Below are 26,255 nucleotides of genomic sequence, written 5' to 3' on the forward strand. Positions count from 1 at the left end.
AAAATGAGACACCTTGGCCTTTGGTACAATGTATACAATGTATGAAAAGATGTTTAGTGCAGATGCTACTATGGCTCTGCAGATTTTTTTCTTTTCTTTTATCCTATGTCGCCTCACCTTGAGGTTGGCAAATCTGTCTATCACATTTTGGTGGTCAAGTCTCTCAAGCATCTCTTTCTCAACTGACATCACAGCCAGGTGCTGGAGTCGCCTTTGACCCATGGTCCTTCTCAGCCAGGTATGGAGCTGACTCAAGACACTAAAAGACCTCTCACAGCTACAGCTGCTAACTGGGTTTGTTAGGGCAAACTGAATAACAGTTTTCAGTGTGGGGAAGATCTGATTATCCAGAAGATTGTACAATGTTAACATATCTGGAATGGCACCAGCCTCACTCTTGAGCTTCAAAAACCGTGAGCTTGGCAAACGTGACTTCCTCTGACTGAAGTTCAACATGGTAATGCAGTGCCAGGGCTGACAACCCAGTTTGTTTAGCAGATTCTGTATAGCAGCTTTAACACAACTTCCAGATTGTACGAGTAAAATTAGTTGTGTTTTTTTTCTTTGGCAGTTTAACAGTTTCTGTTGTGCCTGTCACTGTTCCCTGTTTGTTTTCTTACCTGGTTCGTCCTGACCTTGTACTTTCTCCTCATGTTCTCCTCTTTCCTCTCTCCCTCTTTGGACTGACAATCATACACAAATAGATTGTATTCAATTAGATTAAAAAATATATTTTTAAGATCACTAATAAAAATGTCCTCTCTCAGTGTACTTTCAACCAAAAGGCAAATAACCAAACCACATGCACATCTCATAAAAGATATAAATATTGAAACACTGTTATCTATACACTGGGTTATCTATACTTTTGTTGTTAAAGTGTTCCATCTCAATTAAGTACTGTATGCTTTTTATATTTTAGTAGTGTGTTTCACAAACAGCAAATATTGTCAAAAAAAGTAAGAAATCTTTGGGGTGCTTTGATTCATTTTTGGGGTGCTGAAGCACCCCAAAAATGGGCTAAAATCGCCCCTGACTGTTGGTATGGTGTTTTGGGGGTGATTTGCAGTGCCTCTTGACTTCCAAACATGGTGTATTATGGCATCTAACGAGTTCAATTTTAGTGACATTTATAGTTTGATTTCTTTGCATGCTTGGATCGAGTTGTTACCGACATCTGGTGAAAATTTAATCTCAGCAGCACCTTTAGAAATATGTTTTCTGTAAATGGGCAAACATACGCGGGTCAAATTGCATTCTCTTGAGTTTAGATTTTCTGTTTTATTTATCATGTAATTGGTGAACCACAATATAACAGAGCATTTGTCTCTACCCTTCTTGGGTGTGCACTAAATAAATAATAAAAACAATAACATAAACACGAGTTGGTTTGATTCAAAATGCTGTTACTTCTTTATTTGATCATTTTAGACAGTGGTGTGATATTTTGTCCTAATGTCCATATTTGTTGTTAAAAATTTTCACTGTGTTCTGTGTGGGAGTCACCTTGATAACTAACTAACTGTAATCAGTTCATCCTTGAGTCAAAAAAATTGTCTGTTAGATTCAAAAAATTAACCTGAGAGCCTTTGAGAAATATTTTAAATGGTAAATGGCCTGTATTTATATAGCGCTTTACTAGTCCCTAAGGACCCCAAAGCGCTTTACATATCCAGTCATCCACCCATTCACACACTGGTGATGGCAGCCACATTGTAGCCACAGCCACCCTGGGGCGCACTGGCGAGGCTGCCGGACACTGGCGCCACCGGGCCCTCTGACCACCACCAGTAGGCAACGGGTGAAGTGTCTTGCCCAAGGACACAACGACCGAGACTGTCCAAGCCGGGGCAGTCTCGGTCGTTGTGTTACCAATTACCAAAATGGGACATAGCTTTGGACAGTAAATCGAAAATATGTCAAAATTTGACATGATTTCTAATGATGCAGCTGCAAATTTAACACTCCTTGCAACCCGAATAGAAGAAAAAAACAGCAGTCCATAAATGAATAGTTTGTCATGAAACTTGTTAACACTCTCTTTCTCAATTGTACAACACTGAAAGGGCTAAAGTCACCAGTTGTTCGGCTTAGCTGAACATGAACACTAGAAAAAAGGGATAAAGACAAGATCTCTAATTAAAATCAACTATGGTGAATTACAGGTATTTGTAGGTAGATTAAAATTAAATAGATGTTATTGGATAGTTTTACTGGGTAGTATTGTTTAGTATTGCTAACTGCAATTCATCTGTAAGTCCCAGATCTATTGTACGTCATTGGTGATTGATCAACTAACATGTTTTCAGGCACAAATTATTGTAATTTATGTGTGCTGATAATATAAAGCCTTGCTTGCTAATGTCTTAACCTTTTGCTGCCATGTCTTTGCTAGCGTATGCTAACTTCCAGGAGAGAGGCTCCAAGATCCGTCATTGCCGTAAAAACTCCTAGTGATAGTATTTACAACCATGTCGTGCATCAGTTTGCAGGATCCTCTGCTCTTATTGGCAATGCTTTATACTGTTGATCAATACACCCACAAAACTCCTATACAGGAAGTTGATTTTGGCTCTCTGATAAAAAAAAAAAAAAGTCTTAATCTATGAGTCTTACCTTGTAGATAATACAGGGTTCTGGAGCTGATGTGGGCGAGCCTGACTTGACATCCAGGTGTCTTACCCTTTGTCCAAAAAGCTCTAATTGGTTGTTCTAGCCTTTAATATCTTCCATTGGGGCCAATTGTACAAGCCTGTAAAACCAACCCACACTAACAAGTGCCACGATCTAGGAGACGGGAGCTGCATTAACAGGTGTGACTGATAAAATTTGACCTGCAAGGCTACTCTGGCTTTTTTGTAATACTGAATGAAATGAAATGAATGATATTATGGCTCAGACGTGGCAGAGCAGAGATGAGTGAAGTTATAGCATACAAAGAGCTGAAGCAGAGTTTTAAAAGTAATGAAGTCATCCACTGCAACCACTGTCTATACTTCTGCTGTGCTGTTGATTTTTTCGATCTTATTGATCTGTTCCTGTCCAATTCCTTCACTATTGGTCCCTTCACTATTCCGGGCCATTTGTCAACCAGTCATGCCGGCGCACAGATCATTCAGTAATGTGCATTTCAGTGAAAACCCCTCTTGGTTTGGTGTCTTCATGTCATGAACCCTTTGCAGATGGGTGGTGAAATGTCTCCAAGAAGCTAAAAGAGATCCAGATGCCTGCAAGCACTTTAGACTACTGCTGTGAAACTTTGTTGCTTAATGAACTAACAGTATCAATAGCTACATGAAATTGTTTATGTGCATTGTAATGTGGCAAATATCTGGCCTGCAGCACCACGAGACAAGAGCTGAAGAAGATATCAGTTGCTGTTTTAGCCAAAAAAGACCATTTTTAGGATCTATCAGACCAGAGAAACCTAAAAAAAATTGTCATAATTAGCAGTTAATTGGCCACTGAGGTAAGATTAAAAATTGCAGACGTTATGATGATATAATTAGCAATCATTGTTTATTTAAAACAATATCATTAAAATTTGTATTTGAGCAGAATCATTCATTCCACATATCTGATGAAGAGGACAATGAAGATGCAGCCGAGCAGAGACATGGTCGAAGCCGAGAGGACCACCACGATCACACTTCCTGCCGCGTTGACCAGAGCACCGAGCCCCACGCCCACGATGATCTGAGCCAACTGGACCATGCAAGTGAGGGCGGCACAGTCCATTCCCGAACCTCGAGGACTTTTATTGCTTCCGTGCAGCTTCAGTTGTTGCTGGAAGCACAGGAGGTTGTAGGTTTATTAGAGAAGAGGAGGATGGCGGGGAGGGGAAAACAAGAGAGCAATATATGGAAACATCAATTTCAGTTTAATCAGAGAGGCTGTGGCAAAAAACACAAACAAACAGCTGGATAAACAGACGGCTCTGAGAATATGAAGAAACAGCTTCTTAAAAAGATAGATTCTTTTCAGCCTCGCTTCAGTTGTTGCAAGTTGAATTCCATCAAACTCTCACCTGCTTTAGTTCAATCAGGTATTGATTGACCGTGACAGAAAAAAATAAACAATTGATTTTTGAGGCAACCACTTATGAATGACATTGCAGTTCATGTTTTATAGATGAACTATATAAACTTTTTTGAGAATGTTGCAGCAATACTATAAGCGGTATTTAAACATTTATGTGGACAAAGGAGCTTGCAAAGAAAAGCGTCTGGACTTCTTTAAGTTGCTTGAAAACGTTTCACCTCTCATCCGAGAAGCTTCTTCAGTTCTAAGGTCAAATGGTGGAGAGTCAAGCAACTTAAAGAAGTCCAGACGCTTTTCTTTGCAAGCTCCTTTGACTACGATGACCTGGATGACTGAGAATCTTCACAGACATTTATGTGGACACTTAAAAAAAGGGAAAAGAAGTTTAGTGTTATTCCAAACCTTTAAAATGAAAATCTGATCTTTTTTTTTATTTTTTTGGTATTTAAATGCATAAATGTAACTTACATAAGTGGCAAAATCTTGCCAAAAATCTTGTTCTGCAGAACAGCCTCTAACAATGATGTAACACTGAATGATGCAATTTCAAATTCACAATAAAATATGAATGCCTGTGTACTTGACTGACAGATGATTTCTACTGTTTGATATATTTAAACCAATTAATTCCCCATTTAACAGGTATAAAAGGTGCATTACAACAATTTAACACAAAAACGTCAGTTCAGTCGTTCGTTCTATTGATGAATAAATAATGACATATATTTATGGTTTTGGAGAGCCTCGTGAATATCTCTGGTTTCCATTAGGACTTTAAATACTTCTACAGAAAACCGACAGAAGGAGTAGAGTCAGTTGTGTTATGGGATTAATAGTTAGGATAGTTTTTTCGGGGGCTTTAAAGTGCCTCATTCTTGATCTGTCTTTTGTAAATACTTGAACTTTAAAGAAGTAAAATATGGGACTGTGCACAAGTCTTAAGCCACACCTCACTTCTTTATGTGTTGCTTCCAAGGAGCCAGATTTTCCTGGAATAGTTCTTTAGACTTTCTGAAGATCTTTCAGAGTTTGTCTGTGCATGCTGGCTACCTTTTGACTCATTTTCAGTCCACATTTTTAGAAGATTGACTGACCTTGTTTAAGAACACAAAGAGACCTAACTCAAGAGATGAACCAGCGTCGTGTCTACACATATCAGACAAAAAAAGAACCAGTTTTTAACTTGTTACTTTAAACACTTTGTTACCAGCAGCCTGATGAAAAAACTTTGGATTGTTTTCCTCATTTCCTTAGTTGAATCTATGAAAAATGCCAAAGATAACACAGATACACAACATCCAAAGACTCAGAATATCTCACCATGGCGTGCAGTTTGTGCTTAAGAAAACTATACACCAAGTTGAGGACAAAAGTTGCAGGCCTAAAGGAAAAATTAAAAAAATCTGCAGCAGATGTACAGTATCTGAAAGCCATGTCCTTAAGAAATAAAAAAAAAAAGAAACCAGCAGAGACCTGACATACCTGACAGATTTAGCAGCCTCAATGCAAATGTTCTCAGTCGAAGGTTAGCAGGAAGGGAAAAGGAGAAAAGGCAGAGGAATACCAAATTATAAAAACTGGAAATCAGTGGCAGCAGGTCTTATGCAGTGATGGATCCATATTTGAAAATTTTGGTTCAAATCAGAATGTAAAGAGGAGGTCAGGAGGCATGGTCAACAGTGACTGGTACAGCCATCTGTAACAACACAGCGGAGGCTCTGTGATAGGTTGCATTTCTGCATGAGGTGTCTGGGTTCTTATCAAAATGAATGGAATTATTAATACAGAAAAGTACCCTCAGATTTTAATCCTCCATGGAATACCATCTGAAAAGTTGCTTATTTGCAGAGGCTTCATTTTCCAGCATCAAAATGCTCCCAAAGACACTGCCAGTGCAGGGTAGAAAAATCGGACAGAAAAACACAAAATAAAATCAGCCACCAAGGACCCCCCTAAAGCCAAGACCTCAACATAAATGAAGCAGTGTGGGATCATCTCAACAAACCATGGAATAAAGGGCAGCCAACATCCAAAGAAGGGCTTTGAATGTCCTTCAAGGCGCCTGGAGAACTTTCCTGAAGACTACTTAAAGAAATGACAAGAAAGCCGCCTGAGAGAGCTCAGGCCCTATTGAAGCACCAAAGTGGTCGTACGAAACATTGACTTTCAAACGAATTAGAATCAGACACACTCTGTTTTTGTCTTACATACCGTGTTCCCATGTATATTGACATATTTTTGCACATTTTCTGATGAAAATATAAAGATTGAGGTGTGGCTTAAGATTTTGCACATCACTGCAATGCTTTATAGTCTCAAATTTTGATCGGAAATCATGATTAAAGGAAGTAGCTGCGCTAAATGTTCCAGTCGTTATGTACCCTTTTAAATCGAAGCTTTCATTCACATCATTCAGAAATGTTCGATCATCTTAATTCTTACAGTATGCTTCTTAAAAAACACCAGAAATAATCATTTCTTTTTATATTTTTACTGTAATCTGCAAATTATTTTCTTGATTGATTGCTTGTCAATCAATTTGTGCCTGTTACAGTTTCACATAAGGACACGTTAGGGCTACATTTGATTCATTCCCAAAACCAAAAGTTATACTAGGAAAAAGATAATTATTTTGGAGTATGGGGCTATTATTTACCTGCAAACTGACAACAAAACATGTTTTACACTGTGGAAAAAACGGAAAATCAATACTATAGTTATGCAGTATCGTGTACAATATACAAATGTGCTCATTTAAGAACCATGTGATCCTTTTAAACTGAGGAAACCTGAACAATTCCTTAGCTAGTGAGTGTTTCTACTGCCAGTTTATTACCTCCTCCTCGCGTTGATACTCTGCTATCAGGTTGAATGGGATGGTGTAGAGTGTGCTCGACATGACACCAAACACACTGCAGAGGACGAGCGTTGCTATGATGTTGGGGAAAAGGCCAATCAGGCTGGTGCCCAATCCAAACACAAGGTAGCCCATAAAATATAATCCCTTCAGCCCGATGTATGAGAGGAGGAAGCGCTGCACATCTGAAAACACACAGACATGTACGTCACGGAAAGTTAAAATTACTGGTGGATCAACAAACCCGCATGAGGCGTGTGGAGTCAGGGTAGATAATTATGTGAACATTAGATTAGCGTACATTAGATGTACCAAAACTGTCTGTACATATAATTGGACATTTCCTAGAAGCCAAGACTCCTTCTCAACAGCAAAAGACTAAAAAAGCTGAGTTCATGCCAAGCCTTCATTATTTGGCTGAGCTTTACCCTGTATGTAGCACAACAGTTCTCTCAGGTTCACATGTGCTGTTTAACAGGGGATGTTTGAAGCATACATGTGGACTTACGTGTTCAGAATAACGCAGGTCAGGATGCCTTGGCAAAAGCATGCTAAGGGAGTTCCCTGCAATCCCAAAGCAAAAGCAGTAATTTCCCTTTGTTATCCATTTCCACCTGCCACTCTCTCACATAGCTTCCCCTCACACATTACTGCCACTTACATGAGTAGAGAGCAGAGGACACTGCATTAATGCACAATCCCCAGCAGCCAACTTCTACTCCCCTCTCATATGTGGCATAGGCGGTAGAGTTGTGATCGGCGTACGGATTCCCCTTATACACAATCTGAAAAGAGAGGAGGGTCATTTAAAAAGGAAGGATTTGTATATCAGATACTGGCCAACTTCTTGTTAAAGTAAAGGCTTTTATTTTTTATTTTCCTTATGAACAAAACATCTGTAGCCCTGTTGCAGAACAGGGAGCCTGACTATGCATTTCTCATTGCTGATAAGAAATAAGCCTGCAATTTTAGATAAGTTGGTGCATCTGTGCTTAATGAAGCGAGGCAGAGTCATGGTGTGAAGAGCATCCTTTGATCAGCATTCACACTGTGACACTGAAAGCATTCATCATAATGGCACATGTCAACAGAGCATTGCACACAACAATAACAACACGCCGCACCTCCCTTCACCCTCCATCTGCCCCCACACAAGTAGGCAGCTTAATGGAGCTTGAACGCAGATACATGTTGCAGTATGTTGCTTTTCCTCTCTAATGTTGTTGCTTTGAATTGCTTTGAACCTTACCTCATTTGAACGTAAGTCATTTTAAGGGATATCACATAAGTCTGATATGATTTTTGTTAATTGTTTCTGCCAAAGACTAAATTGCCATATTCAAACAAAGCAAACCAAACTAACGGAGTAAATTAGATAATTATATGTTAATTGTTTTTGTTTTGTTTGCTTGGATTATTGAGACGGTTTCCACATGCAAGGATTTTCTGTTTTTATTTGGAAAAATTATCGCTGTTCATATGAAAATTCAAAAGAATCACCGTCAAGAACACACCAAGGCCAATGAACAGGTGGTGATTAAACCCTGACTCCTAGATCTGATGGCCAATCAGAAGCTCACAAGCACTAATGCTGCTCACAGTCTGACATCACAAAAATCATTGCTAATGACTACGTTGTTAGCCAATGAGTGTGAAGGAAGGAGTCTTCCAAAAGCAAATGGTCACCTATAGACGGACCACTAGGTGTAACAGACTGGAATAAAAGCAGCACCTTTATATTTTACTTGACACATTTAGATCACAACACACACACACACACACACACACACACACACACACACACACACACACACAAATTGTAAAACAATTGATAAAATAGAGAAAATAACCTTATATTGGGAAAAAAAACCTTCTATTGTTCAGATATTATGCATATCTGTTTAAAAAATTGACACTTGGATATGCAAAAAATAACAGTGGTTCTTTATAACACCACTTGAGTTTATCCACCAACAGGTACTCTGCAATTTCCTGTCGGGAAGACGTGTTCAGAACACCACGAACAACAAATGGTGTGTAATATCGTGAATAAATAAGTATTAATGTAAGGGGAATCTTTTTTAGGTTTCCTCTATCTAAAAGAAGAAAACAGCAATATATCAAAATATTTGATTTTTAATTCATCAAATATTGCATGTTGGCTGGGCTCTATTCATGACCTTTTTAAAAAATGATTTTCTTAACTTGCTTAAATTGCTTGTTGGTATGTAAATTGATTAAAGTAATGCATCATTAAGGGCTTTGAGATTGGTAGACCTTAGAAATCAGCTCAGTTAATTTGAGAAATTGAACTGGATCCATTTTTGTTAGTGCCTTTTGTAGCATTTTTAGTGCAAATATAACACTTGCAGTGTGGTTAATTGGACTAATATCCAGCTGAAGACATCTGCTCTGAAGTTTTATTGGTACAGTTTATAGTTGCAGCTGTCTAGCAACAGCTGGCATTTTAGCAGTCCTCATTCAAAAACATTGTGGTGAGTTGGCTGTAATTCTAAACTCAAGGCTTTAGAAAAATAAACACTTTTTTCTCATCTATTCCACCAGACAAAGGCCTTGGCGAGAAACACAATCTGACAGCAACATGTGAAAGAAAGGACGCAGCGATGATAAATATCAAGTAGAATTGTAACCTTTATGAGGTTGCAAATGGCCCAGCTTTCTAAATAAGATTATTGATTGGTTACTATTTGAAATTCTAAAAAGCTCACTGGAGACACATGCAAATCAATACCTGTCCCATGAAATCGGTAAAGAAAAGCATATTGCAGAGGAACGCTGTCCATCCCAGCAGGTGGCTGACACACAGGCAGCGGTAGTGACTTGGCATATTGACAATAGCTTTTATCAGCAACCTGAACGTCATCTTCTTCTGGTCCTGCAAATACACAAAAACATCACAGACATCAGTGCCAGCAGCTAAAAAACTGACAGGAGGAAAAAAAACCCTCTCAGAGTGCTCATTAGTCTGCTGGTATTTCACGGCTAGTGGTGTTTTTAGCCCATGAGTGACAACACTTCAAAAGACTCTACAATTAAAAAAACATGCATGCCCCATAAAAGGCTGTAATTAGATTGAATGAAGGGATTCAGCATAAAGGACTACTACTAAGGAGTTGGCTTTAGGATTAAGGATAGGAGATGATTAAAGCAAAAGGAAGACTTGAAAAAGAAAAAAACAACTACGCTCTTTGGAACAATCATCCCTTATTAATTTTCTAGTGTAGCAGATATATACAGAGCAATTCTTTTAGCATCTTTTTTTCTTAAACCTTTCTAATATAACAGGCAAAAAACAAACAAATGTGAAGCATCAATAGAAAGCTGAATCTACAAAAGAAGGAGGAGGAATATTCAGGCAAAAAGTCGACATCGTAGAGATAATTCATCAAACACTTAAATGAAAACTGTAAAGGTGATTTTGAGGAAGGTGATCACATCAATCCCTCTGAAATGTAAAAGACTGAGATCACATCAGTCAAATATATAAGTCTAGAAAATCTTTGGAAAGTTTGGATATACTTTTAATGCAGGAACTTATAAAGTTGGAAGTTGTATTGTCTGCACTGAAGCAGTTGTTGAGATGACACTCGGGCAGATGTGTTCTATTGGTCTTTCCTGAACACTCCGCTGACCCCAGCCTCACTCTATACTTATAGGGGTTCTTGAAAGGCATTCCTGCATCTCAGTGGCCTTTGGGATACTCTGTGGAACCCTCTTAGATCCTGCTGGGATAGCATAGTTTTTCAGGATTTATACAAACTTGGAGACTTCATGCCAGCTGCATGGCTGGTGTCAATAAAGCAAAAGGGGGGGGGGCAGATCAAGTACTAAGATATTCTGCAAAGCATTCAGCAAAGCAGGAGTAGTAAGATGAACTGGCAGGTGTATCAATAGTCTTGAAACTCCCTGAATACTGCATCTCACATCATTTACTACTGTAGAGAAAGTATTCAAACTCCTATAAGACTCAGTGTGTTATTTCCATAGTTGCCTCTGCCAAGCGTACCCTGACTAACCATTTGAATCTCAATATAGTCTGTGGCAACTTCAAGGTTTGACTAGTTTTATTGGCTCTCTGTATTGTGTAATTCACTTAATGCACTAAACTCCCTGAAAGACTTTTTATGCATGTTACATACCTCTTTGTTTGGCTGTTTGACACTTGAGGTCACTGAATTGGCTTCTCCCAGGGCTGAGAAAGATCTGGGCCTGAGATCTGTGACAGATGCGGAGACTACAGGAGAGACAGGCTCCTTAAGTGCTCCATAACTATTGCTATGAGAGCTCAGCAGGCGAAGAGGGCTGGATGGTGAATCAGATGGAGATGGTGCCTTGCCCAGAGGTTGCTCTGGAATACTGAAGAGGTGCACAGTGAGGAAGATGCCCCAGGTCAGCGCTGAGAAGAAATAGATGACCTGGTACTCGGATCCAAAGAGACGGCCCAACGCGGAGTGACCCCAGTCCATAGCTCCCACCAGGTAACCACATGCTCCGCCCAGGCCTGGTGCACACAGAATGAAAGATTAAAACAATGCGTAGATCCAAGAATTGTTCTAGAAGCATGGCTGAGAGCAGTGAGAGGTAAAGGGGAGGAATCAAATGCACTTGTTCTCTATTAGTTATATACATGGTGACTAGAGCAGTGACTGATGAAATAACTACTATTTTCAACCGCTTGGGGACAGCATCAAGAGTTGGGAAACCTCCTTTTGAACTGATATGGCGAAGTAGCTAGAAAACAGTTATTTGCACTGACATTTATTGTGTGTTGTGTTAAGACCAACTAAAGAATGCAAATCAAACATCTCCTTGATTCTAAGCTCTGTTTTTAGTCTCTATCGGGCTTTCTGTAGTTGCTTAAAGCTGTAATAATGTGGATAAATGACTCCATGACACCTTTGACAGTAACCAAAGCAGTTAAGGTGTAAACCAACTAGCTTAACTCAACTAGCTGTAACTAGTTTATCTCCTCTGATAAACCTATTTCACATTATTATCTAGTGCCTTTTGTTATGTAGGCAGTGGAGCCCATCTTTTTTAACCTCTGACATCCAGGGCCTACTGTTCTGGTAATGTCATCATACCAAGATCTAAAAATCTCTATCTGATTTTTTATCCAGGCTAAAAACGTCAGAAAAAGTGGGCTTCTGCTTATTCTTAAACCAGTTTATCCAAATTCAAATCAAGAGCATCCAGAAGAAGATTCATCCCAAAATCTTCCATCAGGTAATTCTTAAATCTGTATGTCATCAGGACTAGACTAGTTAAATTTGACCTCTATGGAAAGGGTGCAAAGAAAAAGAAAACATTTGGTGAACATGTCATTGAACATACAATTATGTGACTCAATGCCTTGACATTTCCTTTATAATGGTAGAAATGTTCTGGTTTGTTGTTGCTTCAGTGCCTGAGGGGCTGCTGTGTTTGCGATCTCTGAAACGACTATGAATTTTGCATCATATCAAAGAGTGAAGAGAGGAAGATGATTAGAGGCCATCTGCAGGAAAGTGTAAGGTGATGGATTTGAAACAGGCAGCACATGAAAGACATTCCCCTCCAAAAAACCCTGAAACCCTGGGAATTATGCATTGAAAAATAGTCAAAAGAAACAAGCTACAAAAGCTAGTTTTTGCTAACAGCTTCTGGTGCCAAGAATAAACGTACTTTTTCCCATAAAAGAAAATTAAATTATTAAATCAGTTGGATCAAATAACCGATTGAAAAGTGGATTTTATCTGAGATATTATTCAAGCAAACCGCATTTATCTGTTGACACTCTTTAAAAGAACCAAATGTGACTGTACATACAGTATGTTCCATAAATGAAGAGAAAAGTAATTTTATTACTTTTACTGGCACACACCACTGGACAAGCACATTTCAAAACTCATGACAGAAAAAAATTGAATATTTTCAGATGTGGGAAAAGTAATATGTTGTTACTGTACTTACATAGAGTTTTTGGATACCTGTGCTTTATTTGAGTATTTAAACACTTGTTACTTTAGGTTTATTCAAACGGGAGCTATTTGACCTCACTCACCTTCCAGACATCAAACTGATTTCACTGTAAATGGAGAAACAGTAACATATAAAAGAGAATCCTGTTGGTGTATCCCACATCGGTTCTTATGACACATGATGAGATGAAATAGCCCTGCAGAAGAGGAGCGAGCACAAAGGGAGTAATATTTTTTTAAGTGGCAAGTCATTTTAAATGCATCTTTTAAAGAGCTCAACAGTCTGTGCAGTTTGTCAGACAGTGTGAAGGATCACTGCTGTATTTCCCAGGGTGAGAAAAGAATGAGAGCGAAGTTTACTCAACGATGAGGAAAGAGGAGAGGGGGAGGAGAGATTGTTTTTAAGTGCTGCTCAGTGACATTTGATAGACTCAGAATTTAAAGCTTAAATGTCCTCAATTTCATAAGCTTTTGATATCAGCTTTATACCTGATGTGCTGATGAAATTCGTTTTTTTTTTTCATACTGTGAAATATCCTGCAAAACAACTTTAAGTATACCATCTTTGCGCTATTCAAAGATAACATGCAAATACTGGGCAATTTAGTGCAAGCTACACTGGTTACTTTTCATTGCTGCGGTGAAGTTTACAGGGATGCACTGTTGGACTGGTGCAGAGAGTTTGGTTATACCAAGGGTAGCAGGCATCAATATAAATTTAAGATGATAATGCTTATTAGATTTACTCACTGAATCCCACCTTTATACAAGGTTTATGCTGTCTAGGGACTGGAAATCACCCACTGTGGATCGTGTGGTTATATCTTGTTAAATTCGGTGGGTTAAATCAGACCTAAGGCAGCGCTGCTCAACTGATCACGTCATGCACACAAACTCCACTGGGACTCACAAAAGAAATGAATGTGACTTACTTCTAGTGTTTTGTTTTGTTTTGTTTTTGTCCCAGGCTGTACCACTAACATTGATCTTTTAACATTAGCTTAAAACTTTCATTTTTGCTAAAGCATATAGTTAGGGCTGGATCAGGCGACCCTGAATCCTCCCTTAGTTATGCTGCAATAGCCGTAGGCTGCCGGGGGATTCCCATGATGCATCGAGTGTTTCTTCTTCTATTCTATGTGTTAATAGACCTCTCTGCATTGAATCATACTTGTTATTAATCTCTGTCTCTCCTCCCAGCATGTTTTTTACCCTGTCTTTCTTCTCTCACCCCAACCGGTCGCGGAAGATGGCCCCGCCCCTCCCTGAGCCTGGTTCTGCCGGAGGTTTCTTCCTGTTAAAATGGAGTTTTTCCTTCCCACTGTCGCCAAGGTGCTTGCTCATAGGGGGTCATATAATTGTTGGGTTATTCTCTGTATTTATTATTGTAGGGTCTGCCTTACAATATAAAGTGCATTGAGGTGACTGTTGTTGTGATTTGGTGCTGTATAAATAAAATTGAATTGAACTGAAAATTGATCTTAGTGTTCCCACAACTTCTGAATCCATTCCTAACTTTTTCTGTTTAGGCAAAGTGGCCCATCTATAATGTAGGTAACAGCAAATAGAGTTATTTTTTTTTTATTCCCTTGTTTTCCTCTGCTTGCGTTCTGCATAGCAGATGTTTAAGCAGAGTACATTCATTAGAGTCAAGGCTGAAAAAATATTCCCACGAATTAATATTTTTTTATTAACTCTGCCAAAGTGTTTATGTTTTTGGTAGCATGAGTCATGTTGTCTGTAAACACGATAGCTTTTCACAACAGCTTGAAAAGCTTTGAATGAATTCTGGTAAAACTGTGTAGGGGTGTAGAGTGGGGTCAGGCTAACAAATAAAAGGTCTTCAAGGTCAACTTAATGATTTGTTGGTCAAAAATTGACAAAAAAGCTTTACAACTTAGAAACTATGATTCTTGCAAGTGTGTACTACAGGTTTGAACTGTTTAAATACATTATACAGACTACAGTATAATGCTCCTGAATACATTTTTAATTTATTTTATTGTATTGTTTTTTTGGAAAACTAAATAAGCTGGTGAGCAAAAACTTTCACTTGGCATTTATTATTGCATATTAAAAAAATACTAAATGAATGCTACACATGTACTATATCCATAACAATAAAATTGATTTAAAAAAAAAATATATATATATATTCTAAATTTTGTCAAGTATATCAAAATAGGTTTCAACAAAACGAACAACAAAAGCCTGAACTTTGCAATTTTTTTCACTGCACTACAAACATCTGAAAGTGTGTTTAAAAAACCCCAATGAAAACAAAATGAATTCATAAAAAATACAACTGTTTTCTTAAATACAAATACTGCCCAGAGAGTGAACTGCCACGGTGAAGGTTTGCACTCTTGCAGTGTTGCTTGTTAAATGAAATTGGCAGGTGGAGGTTCAATGAGGTTTGCACAAAAGCTGTTTGTGGAGTTGAAAAAGAGTTACTTTTTAGTGTTTCACTTTTATTTGCATGAAGAACCTGAATCAATACTTCCATTTTTACCAGAGTATTTCTAACACAAGTGTTTGTGCTTAAGCTCAAATGTAGATTGTCTGTACTTTAATGTCAGTGTTAAGGTTAGATGACATAAGCTAAGATCAACATCCAGGCAATGGATATGTCTCATCAGGAATCTGGATTCCGCCTGTCTGTCACCGTCGCAGCGTACTATTATGAAGCGAATTATCACCCGCACACAACGCTGGAGAGACATATCACACCAGTCTTTGATTAACGACACAGCCTCCACACTCGAGATGGACCGCGTCATTATCGAGCATTTTGCTTAATGGAGACAGCTGTCTCTTTATGTCAGCGTCATAATTTTGCTGAGCTATGGATAGCTCAGTGAACCTTCAGTGAACCTTCAGTGAATCACTGCCTCTCTATAACTTGGTGGCTTTTGCAACACATAAAAGTACACCACTAATAGTTTTTATAATGTGATGACGTTATTCTTATAAAGCGCCTATTTCTAAAATGGCAGGATGTTAGGATGCCTGGGTCGTCGACCCAGGGCTTTTGAGTTTATATTATTTATACTGTCTAGTTTTTGGTTTCTTTGAGTTCTATCTAATGGCTTATGTCCCTGTCTTCTTTAGTTGCTCTGTCTCCCCTATCACCTGCATCCCCTTGTCTAGTTTGCGTCTATGTGTATCCTTAGTTCCTATATCCCCGTGTCCAGTCAGTGTTTGTCTGCCCTGTTCCCACGTCTCTGTTCCCTGTAGTGCCTGCATGTGAGTCTGTGTCTTTGTTCAGTCTGTGTTATGTGTTTCCTGTTTTACTTTGAAGGTCTCCGTCTTTTCTCAGTGTGTTCAGTTTACGCTTCTTTGGTCTCGTCAGTTCTGATTTGCCCCAGCTGTGTTTCCCTCCTGTTACCCATTCCCTGATTGCTCCCTCTGTGTATTTAAGCCCTGTGTTTCTCAGTGTCCGTGTCGCGATCTACCGTTTACCAAGCTGTGTGTTCTGTCAGTCCTCCGGTATTAGTTTGTTTTTTGATCGTTTCCAGTTATGTTATATTTGAGTTTAACATTAAAATGGTTTTTGAGTTTACATCTGTCTCTGGAGTCTGCACCTTGGGTCCTTTTCCTGTCTGCACACAGCCGCACCTAACACAGGAAGAGACTGAGTTTTCTTTTTTAACGTGATTACGTGTTTAACTGACCACATGCCATAAGCAAAATAACCAAATAACAAAATTAAAAAGACAGAATTACACAGCAATTCAAAAAAAACGTAGACAATCACTGTGTAACATGTCAATCAAAAAATAGATTTCAGTGATTTACAAATTTCATCAATTTTATTTCATTCACAATAGCACACCGAAAACTTGTAAAATGTTTAGAATGAGGACAAAGAAAGATGTAGGGGCCATCCTACATTAGAAAATCCCATGATTTTCTAATTTCCACTTTGCCCGTTTGAAATGAGCTTTGATCATGTTCATATATGGCTTTTTTGTGCGTTTCTGAGCCCCTGCAGTGATTTCAATGATCGCATCATGCCTGTTTTTAGTGTAGTGCAGTCTGAGGTCCAGACGTTCACGGGCAGACAGTATTGATTTTCAGCCTTGTCCTGTGCCCACAGAGATTTCTCCAGAGTTTCAAATCTTTTCAGGATGCTATGAACTGTAGATGATGTTCTCTAAGACACTTTTTTTTAATACCCAATCGTGTTACTGACATGTTTCCAAATAACCTAATTCATTGTAGAATGTTCATTCAGCTCTTTCTTTTTAGCACCTCTTACTTTGAACATTTTGAGATGTGTTCAAAATGAGCTCATATCTTATGGTAAAATGTTAAAATGTTCTTTGTGCTCTATTGTGAATAAACTTTATTAGACTTGCAGACTGTCTCGTTTTGTTTTTACACAGGATCCAAACTTTTTATGAATTGGTGTTATAAAACTACTTGATTGTTTTTGTTGAATCACTAACTTTGTCCACTAACTCTTGCCTCTGCAGCCCTCTATAGTTGCTCACCTCAATAGAGGCTATTTTTCTACATTTTAGTCATTGGCAGGTACAGTAATAACCACTTCAGGAGTCACGCTTCACTTATGTCTGCATGACTTGAAGATTGATGTGGGATCAATTCCTGGTTCAAGAGAGTTCCTTTCTTTTCTTTCTGGTCTTTTCTACCACTGTAATAGTTGAGATTTCTATTGTCTGCACCTACAGTTTCACTCAAGTATAAAGTAAAAAAAAAAAAGGCTGAAGTGGTTAGACTCAAGGCTGATTGTTCTCAGTCGTGATGGTGCTGCAAACAGCGCATAGATTTATTGTAAAAATGTAAACCCGTGGTTATCAAACTTTTGTCATCATAAATACTGCATCCCAGCGTGAAGTATTTTATTAGGACAAATACCCCCTTGCCACCACAAAAAGTACAATAAAGGATTGAGCCATTGAGCTTTTTAAAACAACAAACCTGTTATGACAATCACTTACATACAATAGTTCAAAAAACATCTCCTTATTTATGACAAAGAATTGGTTGTATTGAACCAAATCTAAAAAAACAGGGTTTAAAAAGTCTTTGTCATTCTCTGCAATGATCACATGCTTTCTTAGGTCTTTTTCTTGGTCTCTTTTATTTCTTTGCTTTCTTTTGTCATTGCACAAAAAGGCCTCATACAATTGCGTTCTTTCACTATACTCTGAATACTGTTGTAACATTTAATCCTTCATTAAATATTAGAATCAAGGGTTCCTACTCACACATTGCCGTAGCAATGAAAACAAGAATGCTGAATATCAAATGCAGTTTATCAAAGCTACATTTAAAAAATAATCCTAATTCGTTTAGGAATAATGCAGGACTAACATTGTTATAAATAAGAAAAAAATTCTCCAATTCTCCAAAGTACCCCTGGTGGTACCAACAACCTCATCTGAGCAAAACAGCAAGCTTTAAAAAGCACTGCTGCAAACAAAAGTCCACAGATAAAGTTCATCTCCTGACATTAATTACAACCCTAAAACTCATATCTTTGCACTAAATTATATCTTAACATGCAAATTTGTCCTTGCCTAACCCTCCCCTGTCTCCGATGGAGGGAGTCACAGCTCCACTGTGTCTATGTTTTGTTAAGTAGGAGAGGAAAACCCAGAGGTTCATTTGCAAATCAGGAGGTCTACACCCACAGAGAGCACGCTGTTCTGGTGATTCAGGGCACAGAAAAAGTCCGAAAACATTAGAAAACAAATCTTTATAGATTAATACTTAACATGCACATAGAGGTCTTAGCCTTCAGCTTGACTAATGACTCGTCAAACAGTTATTAGTATGTTGCTGATAAACTGGATTCATATGACCATCTCAGTCTTAGCTCAACCCTGCTATCGATGGAATTATTTATTTAAGAAACCCTGTTGTACAGTAATAATATGCATGTTATACTGATTAACATGGTTTAAAAACGTGACTTTCAGATGTAAAAGTATTCAGTACAGTACTAAAACTTCACATACCAGACATGGCAGTCATGTGCCTGGCTCCGGTCTCTCTCAGCTAAGACCCATGACTGTAGCACATGACTAGCTCACGGCTGGATTACTGCCTCACTCAAATGCTCACACCACCCAGTGCCTGCTGACATTTGAGCTGAGCACACCACTACGCTCACACCGAAAACATCATCATCATGTCCATAAAGAACCTTCCTGTCTGTCTTTCTTTGTGAGTTACTTTGGGAAATATTCTTTAAGTTTATAATGCTTCATTAGTGCATCGGAAATAAGAAAAATATACAAAGATATCACATTTACTGCACTACAGTATGCTGCAGGTTTATCTGTTCATTGTGAACTCATCCAATGTGAAAATATTATGGGTATCGACATGGAAATTATATTCAAATTATATTCAGTTCAAATTATTAAAAAGAATTACACTGCCTTCCAGAAATGTTGGAAATGGAAATTGGGGGAAGCAGGGGGGATCTTAAAGTCTGCACATCAAACTATATTCAACTTTATATTTAACTTTAATCTTCAAGCAGGCTAGTATACATACTAACTTTTTAAAGGATATTTGAATTTATACCTCCAGCAACGTAAAAAAGTGATAATATTAATCTTTTACCCCTTTTCTTTGAGGTGCAAATGAATTTACCACACTGAAAAGCGTTTAACTCGCCCTCCTGCCAAAGAGTCTGGTCAAAAGCACAGCAGCAGCTTTGTGTGCCTAAACGTGTTATTTAATCAGAAGTAAAGATCAGACGTAAATGAAAACTGATAGGAGAAACTGATGTGCTGGTTGATGTCATGCTACATCCAACATGTGCCTGAGAACTTTTTGTGGTGCAAACCTGCTCAGCAAAAGGGAAAATATATTCATCAGTTCAACCATTTGGCCATAACATGAAGTGCTGGGTAAAAGCTAATGTAGTGAGCAAAGTTATGAAAGGCACGAGAGCACTCACACAAAAGCTCCTCTGCACTTCCACGCTCTGGCCTTGGACAAGAGGGTTATGCCCCAAAACTCAAACTCAAATCCCACAACCTGCGCTGAGCACCTCACAGGTTACAGCGTTGCACCTGAGTGAACTACAAGACCTTTGGAACAGAGCAGTCCAAAGTGAAGATGTTTGGTCATAGTGTACATTGCAACATGCAGAAGTAATGGAAGGCTGATGATTTGGGCTTGTTTTGTAGCCACAGGGCCTTTCAGTCATTGAGTTGACAGTGAACTCCTTTGTATACCAAAGTATTCAAGCGTCAAATGTCAAGCCATCTGTCCAACAGCGAAAGATTAATCAAAACTTGGTCATGAGACACTGCAACGTTTTCAAGCACAACAGCAAATCTACAACAAAATAGCCGAACAGCCCAGACCTCAATTTGATTAAAAATGCTGTAGTGGACCTTTAATAGAGATGTGTGTGAATGAAGGTCTGCAAACCTCAATAAACAGAAACAACTATAAAAAGAAGACTGGGCCCAAAACCCTCCATAATAATGTGAGAGACTGATAATGATCATCTCAATTTATTGCTCCTAAAAGTGGTTTTACAGGCTTTTGAATGATGGGTTGTGCTCAATTTTTCATTCACCTGTCCTGCATTTTGGTTTGGTGTTCGACTTTTTAACTGTAAAACTATACTGTAGAATTGAGCTCAAAAACACTAAAACCCTACAGTTTTCACAGTATTTGAGCAATCCCTTATGAATACACACAATCACCATCCTTTGTTAATGCTTAGACTTTTCTTATAGTAGTAATGAACAGTTTATATTGGCGTGTTTGCAATTTTTAAATTGAGCAGAGCATTTAAACTGTAAAGGGCATTATCCTCTCTACCAAACACAGATGTTATGCTTAACATGAGAAATATCATCAAATGAATATAAACAATAAAGCAAGATGCGCTGGAGACAGTTTTTTTATTTTGTTACTTTCAGATGCATTATATTGCCAAAAGTATTCATTCACCCATCCAAATCATTGAATTGCAGGTGTTCCAGTCACCGTGGTCACAGGTGATCAAGCAGTTATGCATGCAGACTGCTTCTAGAAACATTTGTGAAAGAATGGATTGCTCTCAGGAGCAAAATGAAGTCCAGTCGTGAAATTTCCTTGCTACATATTCCACAGTCTTTCCACCCAAGTGAATTGGAACAACAGCAAATGAGCCACAGAGAGGTAGGCTAGGTAAAAGAACAGGGATTTCAGTGTTGGGCTCTGCCCCTTAGTTTCAGTGAAAGGAACTGCTAACGCCATGTCAACACATTTTGGACAATTTCATGCTCCCAGCTTTGTTCCTCTTCCAACATGACTGTACGCCAGTACACAAAGCAAGATCTTAAAAATGGGATGTCACTTAAGTTCATATGCATGTGAAAACAGATCAACAAATGCTTTTGGCAGTAGATCCTTACTGATATAGAAAATTTGAGACCAACATTTGGTGATTTAAAAATTTAAAAAATTGGCTGATATTTCTTTTCTTCAGGCACATGACACAAACATTTGTGTAGATATTTATACAGCTTATGTTTGGCTTTATATGAGTATTGACAGGTGTCCCAACCCTGTAGGAAAAACAGGGAGCAAACTGAAATTCATATGTGCCACCAACTGCATTTTGAGACATCCATCACATTGTATTCTTCTGATACGTCATGTGCGCATGGTTCTCACCAACAGCCTTCAAAGAGGGCAAAATACACCACAATTAAAACTAGAAGGCAAACAGTCAAGCAAGGACAGAAACACCAAGAGGCACTGTGGTGGTTCATGCCCTGACGACAAGAGCCAGGCAGTAAGCGCTGCAGTTTTTGCTGTTAGCCAGTAGCTCTAACTTTGTTAGAGCTCATACTATGTGGAAATATCATCACACTGTTAATCAAAGAGTGATTTTTAGAACACTCGAGCCTAAGATTAGCTGGCATAATGTTAGCTTATAACGAACTGTTGCTATTGTTGTTTAGCCAGCTCGCTGTCAGCTGTCCGGAGATGGGAGGGTAAATCTAATCAGTAAAAAAAATAGCATGTGCATGTATGGTTCTGTTTGCCACAGCCCTGACTTCAGTTCAGGAGATGAGGCGTGAGGTAAGAAGAAAGAGGATTTTAAAATTGAAAGGAACTTATGGATGTATTATTTATGTGGTTGGTTTCTAGCAATATACATGAAGCATACAGTGATGGAATTAAAGATGACAGCGCAATATGATGGCAAACCGCATGTATTTTTAGTGAATTAATTCCAGAGTATGCATTACTTTATTGAAAGACAAAATTACACACAAATCAATGTATATTTATGAGTACAACATTCTTGTTTTCTATTAATTAACCTTAAAAAAATTACTTTCTGTGTCATAAAGAGTGCCCGCTAGTGGAAAAAGGCCCAAACTCATAACATGGTTGAAGGACATTTATACCCATCTCTTCTTTACTTTTTTAAATTTTCATTTATTAGTTGATGAATGAAAATTATTTATCTATACCATTATATTGGCTAATATCATCAGCCAGCTGTTTTATCAATTGTGCTCTTATATTCGTGCTTCATCCTAGCCTGACCTAACTTTTATTGTTACAGACAAACTTACTAAAAAAAGCATATATGTATATATCTGAAATTATCGAACATTTCCCAAGTGAACTCTTGTTTGCACTCACAAATAAAAAAAACAGACATAGCTTCCACCCACAGTTTAACACGCCGACAAACAGACACAGTTCACTGAAACTTTCACACTCCCTCTATATGTGCATCTCCGCCCACTCAGTCACAGCAGGAGAAGTTTTGGAGGCTTACTTCCATAAAGCGTTACTGTGAGTTGCTCAGATGCAGAATGAACATAAAATTATTACCAAACTAAAGTCCAAATCCATCAAAAGGAAACAATCACCAACGTAACCGGCATTAATAAGTCTAAACAAAACACAAAAGCTGTGAGTATTGAAGCAAGAACCAAACAGTGTTTGTGCTACATACCTGTGAGGAGAGCATGGTAGTGTAAACCTCTTTCCTTGTCTTCATGTGAACATACATCAAACAGGTAGGCCTTGATGGGTCCATCGATGAAGTCTGCAGCAAAGTCAAACAGCACGACTCCAAACATCACCACCACGATGGCCCATATGCTCTTCAGAGACCTATCTCTGACGAGTGCTGGAAAACAACAGTACACATCAGCACTCAGCACGTACCACAGAGAAAGATTAAAATAATAACACACTGACTACATCAGTACACTAAGGAGCCTTATCTGTCACATTCACAAGTCTAATTAGGCTTGATACACATCACAAGAACCTCAGAGGACTAGCACGTCAGAAGGCACTTAAAATAACAATACAATAATTAAAAAAAGAAAACCTATTACAACTGACGCCATAGCAATTGTATTTTAAAACCTGAATGCTTGAGCACTAAGCTGCTCTTTTAGAGATATGAAAGATGTCAAATAACACCACAAGAGAAAGTGTAATTAGAAGTTATTAAAGACAATTTTACGATTTCATTAAGAGATACAAGTGAATACTGAAAGACAGGTTTATCATTCCATTAAAACTACAGGTAAAGGAAGGATTTTTAACTTGTCACTTCTTTAAAAAGAAAGTCTGAAGTCGCAAAAAAAAGAGTAAAAAAACAATTTAACACCAAAAGAGCAACTCTGGGAGATGCAGGCCAGCGTTAGGTTTTTCATCTTTAAGAAGAGGGCAGCTACGACAATAGAAAACATTATGTCACACGACCGCTTTGGCATTTACTACGGCCCCAGGGAACATGGAGAGATAATCAGCTTATCCAGCCTACGTCAGGAGACATACTTTATAGTTCATAAGAGCGCTATAAGAAAGCCAGGAGCCTTTATCTTTAATTCCTTGGCTGTTTATTTGTCTATTTTTGTAATTTTTGCCTGAAAACACACACAAAAAAATCCTCTAACAGCTTCAGGCTAAACTGAACCACCTTGAAAACTTTGGATGATATTGAAGAAAAATAATTCTCTTTGTGTGTGTATATCAGAACAGAGTGGGTTTTTTTACATTTACTTTTGCACCATCAAAATTATAAATGAAGAGGTAAAAAACCCAACAAACTCATAGCAGTGACTTGTGAATGTGATGTTCAGCATGGTATAAAAACTCTCAACATCTGCGCTACTAAATTTGATTGAAAAGGAAATTAACCACAACAATACTGCATCTAGTTTAATTGTGTTTTGACAGCTGATATCCAGGCAAAGACGGCACAAGAGTGAAAAAGGTTCAAACTACACACAATTAAGACACTTAACAAATGTTACTGTTGAGCTGATTGCTGCATTTTAAATGTACAGCTTACAGCAAATAAAGCTGCCCATACACACCGATATCCATTATTCCTCACAAAGCAAACCTCTGAATCTGAGTTTGTCACATTTTTGCAGAGTGTTGCTTTCATGATTTTTCAATCAAAAACAATGATTCGGGTTAAGTGGATGATGTGCTTCAAATCAGAGTGACTTAAATTATGGCCAAATGTGCATTTAATCTCTGAATGATTCCACAGGATGCTGAACAATCACACACACGCTGTCACTGCCAGCAGTGAATCAGTTAGTGTTTCTGTTTTTTTTAAGAGAAGGCTTTTTACCCAACCTAATATTGCTTTTAATGGTAACAGATTCTTTCGTGTGCAGACGCTCTTGTGATGCTGTTTGGAGTCTAATGCAGCGGTCCCCAACCTTTTTTGCGCCACGGACCGGTTTATGCCCGACAATATTTTCATGGACCGGCCTTTAAGGTGTCGCGGATAAATACAACAAAATAAAACTTATACCAGGCTTATACCCCAACCCCCGGGGGTTGGGGACCGCTGGTCTAATGGATTCAAATGGAGCATCTCTGGGCCCTACTTTTTCCTTTCATGATGAATGTATCATTTTATCCCCCAAAATCTGTGCACAAGTAGAAATTTGGATTCAGAGTCTTTAAAAGTCTTACAAAGAGGTTGAAACTTGCCCTTAACCTTGTCCTGCAGGTAAAAGAAGACAGCAAAACCTAAATCAGTTCAGTTCATATGTATTTATATCAAACCAATTCCTACAACAATCACCTCAATGTGTTTTATATAAGGTATGTAACGTAAAGAATCTACAATATTCGAAAGAAACCCAATGATCACAGGAGCATTTGGTGACAACGGGAAAGAAAAACTCCCTTTTAACAGGAGGCTCACACCAGGCTCAGTGAGGGGCAACCATCTGCCCTGACTGGTTGGGCGTGAGGGGAAAGAGACATTCATTTTTTGTGGAAGAGAGCCATAGATTAATAATGGCTAATGATTAGATGCAGAGTGGTGTATAAACACAGAGAGTGAAACAAGGTGAATGAAGAAAAAATGCTAAGTGCATCACAGGAAGCCCCTCCCAGCAGCCTAAGCTTATTGCAGTGTAACTAAGAGAGTGCTTAGGGTCACCTGATTCAGCCTTAGCTTTATCAAAAAGGAAAGCTTTAAGCCTATTCTTCAAAGTAGAGAGGGTGCCTGTTTCCCGAATCCAAAGTGGGAGCCACAGGAGTGGAGCCTGATAGTAAATCTTCGGAATACTTTTAAATCAAAGCTAGCGTGGCCTCAAAGCATTTTCTGACATAACAAGATTACAGATAGCACACTACCTCCACTCTTGTTCTGTCTGAATTCCTCACCCTCAAGTTTTCTTCACTGATCCCTCACCTGAGATGACAGCATCTCCATTAAGGAACAGGGTGATTCCCACAAGCATGAGGATGCCCAGTGCCAGGATGTAAGGCCTCCGCCGGCCCCACGGCGAGCGGCAATAGTCGCTGGCTGAACCGATGATGGGCTGGAGCAGGAAGCCCAGGATGGGGCTGATCAACCACACCAAGCTGTACAGACTCTGGGGCAGGCCCACACTCAGGAGCACCGGCGTGACAAAAGCTGCCTCCACGGCATAGCAGAATTCCCTTCCAAACATGACCAGGCCGTGGAGAATAAGGCGCCCCCGAGAGCGCCTGTGAGGCTCCACAGCTCCAAAGACAGAGTCTTCCACACTGTCTACGTAGTCCACATTGCTGCCATTGCAGTCTGTTGAGTCCTGGTGCAGAGAAGTGCTGATGTGTTTGCCAGGCTCAGAGATCCGGCAGGGTTGGGGCCTCACAGACTGATCTTCTGATAACAGAGTCATAATTGAAAATGAGGGGGGTAAAGGACAGAAGGAGAAAAAGAGAACAGGAAGGGAGTAAAGAGGAGATTTAGATGAAGAGAGGCAAAGAGATAGCTTTTGGTAGTCTCTCTCCGTCTGCCACGGGATGGATGAAATGCCAAAACTGGCGCTTGGCTTGAGTTAATCCTCTTCACTACTGCATAGCTGAGCAAAGAGTTCAAGCGCCACACAGCTTTA

The 26,255-nt window shown here is 38.8% G+C and overlaps 1 protein-coding gene across 2 annotated transcripts; it reads right to left on the reverse strand.

Moving 5' to 3' along the window:
• Positions 1–3,510: 3,510 nt before the first annotated feature.
• slc45a2 (solute carrier family 45 member 2) lies at positions 3,511–26,255 on the reverse strand. 2 transcript variants are annotated; one of them, XM_005720318.1, is made up of 7 exons: positions 25,568–26,255; positions 22,841–23,017; positions 11,059–11,420; positions 9,651–9,794; positions 7,560–7,683; positions 6,878–7,083; positions 3,511–3,786 (listed from the first exon to the last, which is right to left on the reverse strand). In XM_005720318.1, exons 1-7 carry the CDS (start codon positions 26,037–26,039, stop codon positions 3,565–3,567), a joined length of 1,707 nt encoding a protein of 568 aa, XP_005720375.1. In that variant the 5' UTR covers positions 26,040–26,255; the 3' UTR covers positions 3,511–3,564. The 2 variants fall into 2 exon arrangements, with proteins under 2 accessions (XP_005720375.1, XP_005720376.1); XM_005720319.1 differs by lacking the exon at positions 3,511–3,786 and adding an exon at positions 7,407–7,462 and having other exon boundaries at positions 6,990–7,083.

The sequence above is a fragment of the Pundamilia nyererei genome, unplaced genomic scaffold (genome assembly GCF_000239375.1).
Source record: "Pundamilia nyererei isolate P.nyererei 1_Seehausen unplaced genomic scaffold, PunNye1.0 scaffold00002, whole genome shotgun sequence".
Lineage (NCBI taxonomy): Eukaryota > Metazoa > Chordata > Actinopteri > Cichliformes > Cichlidae > Pundamilia > Pundamilia nyererei.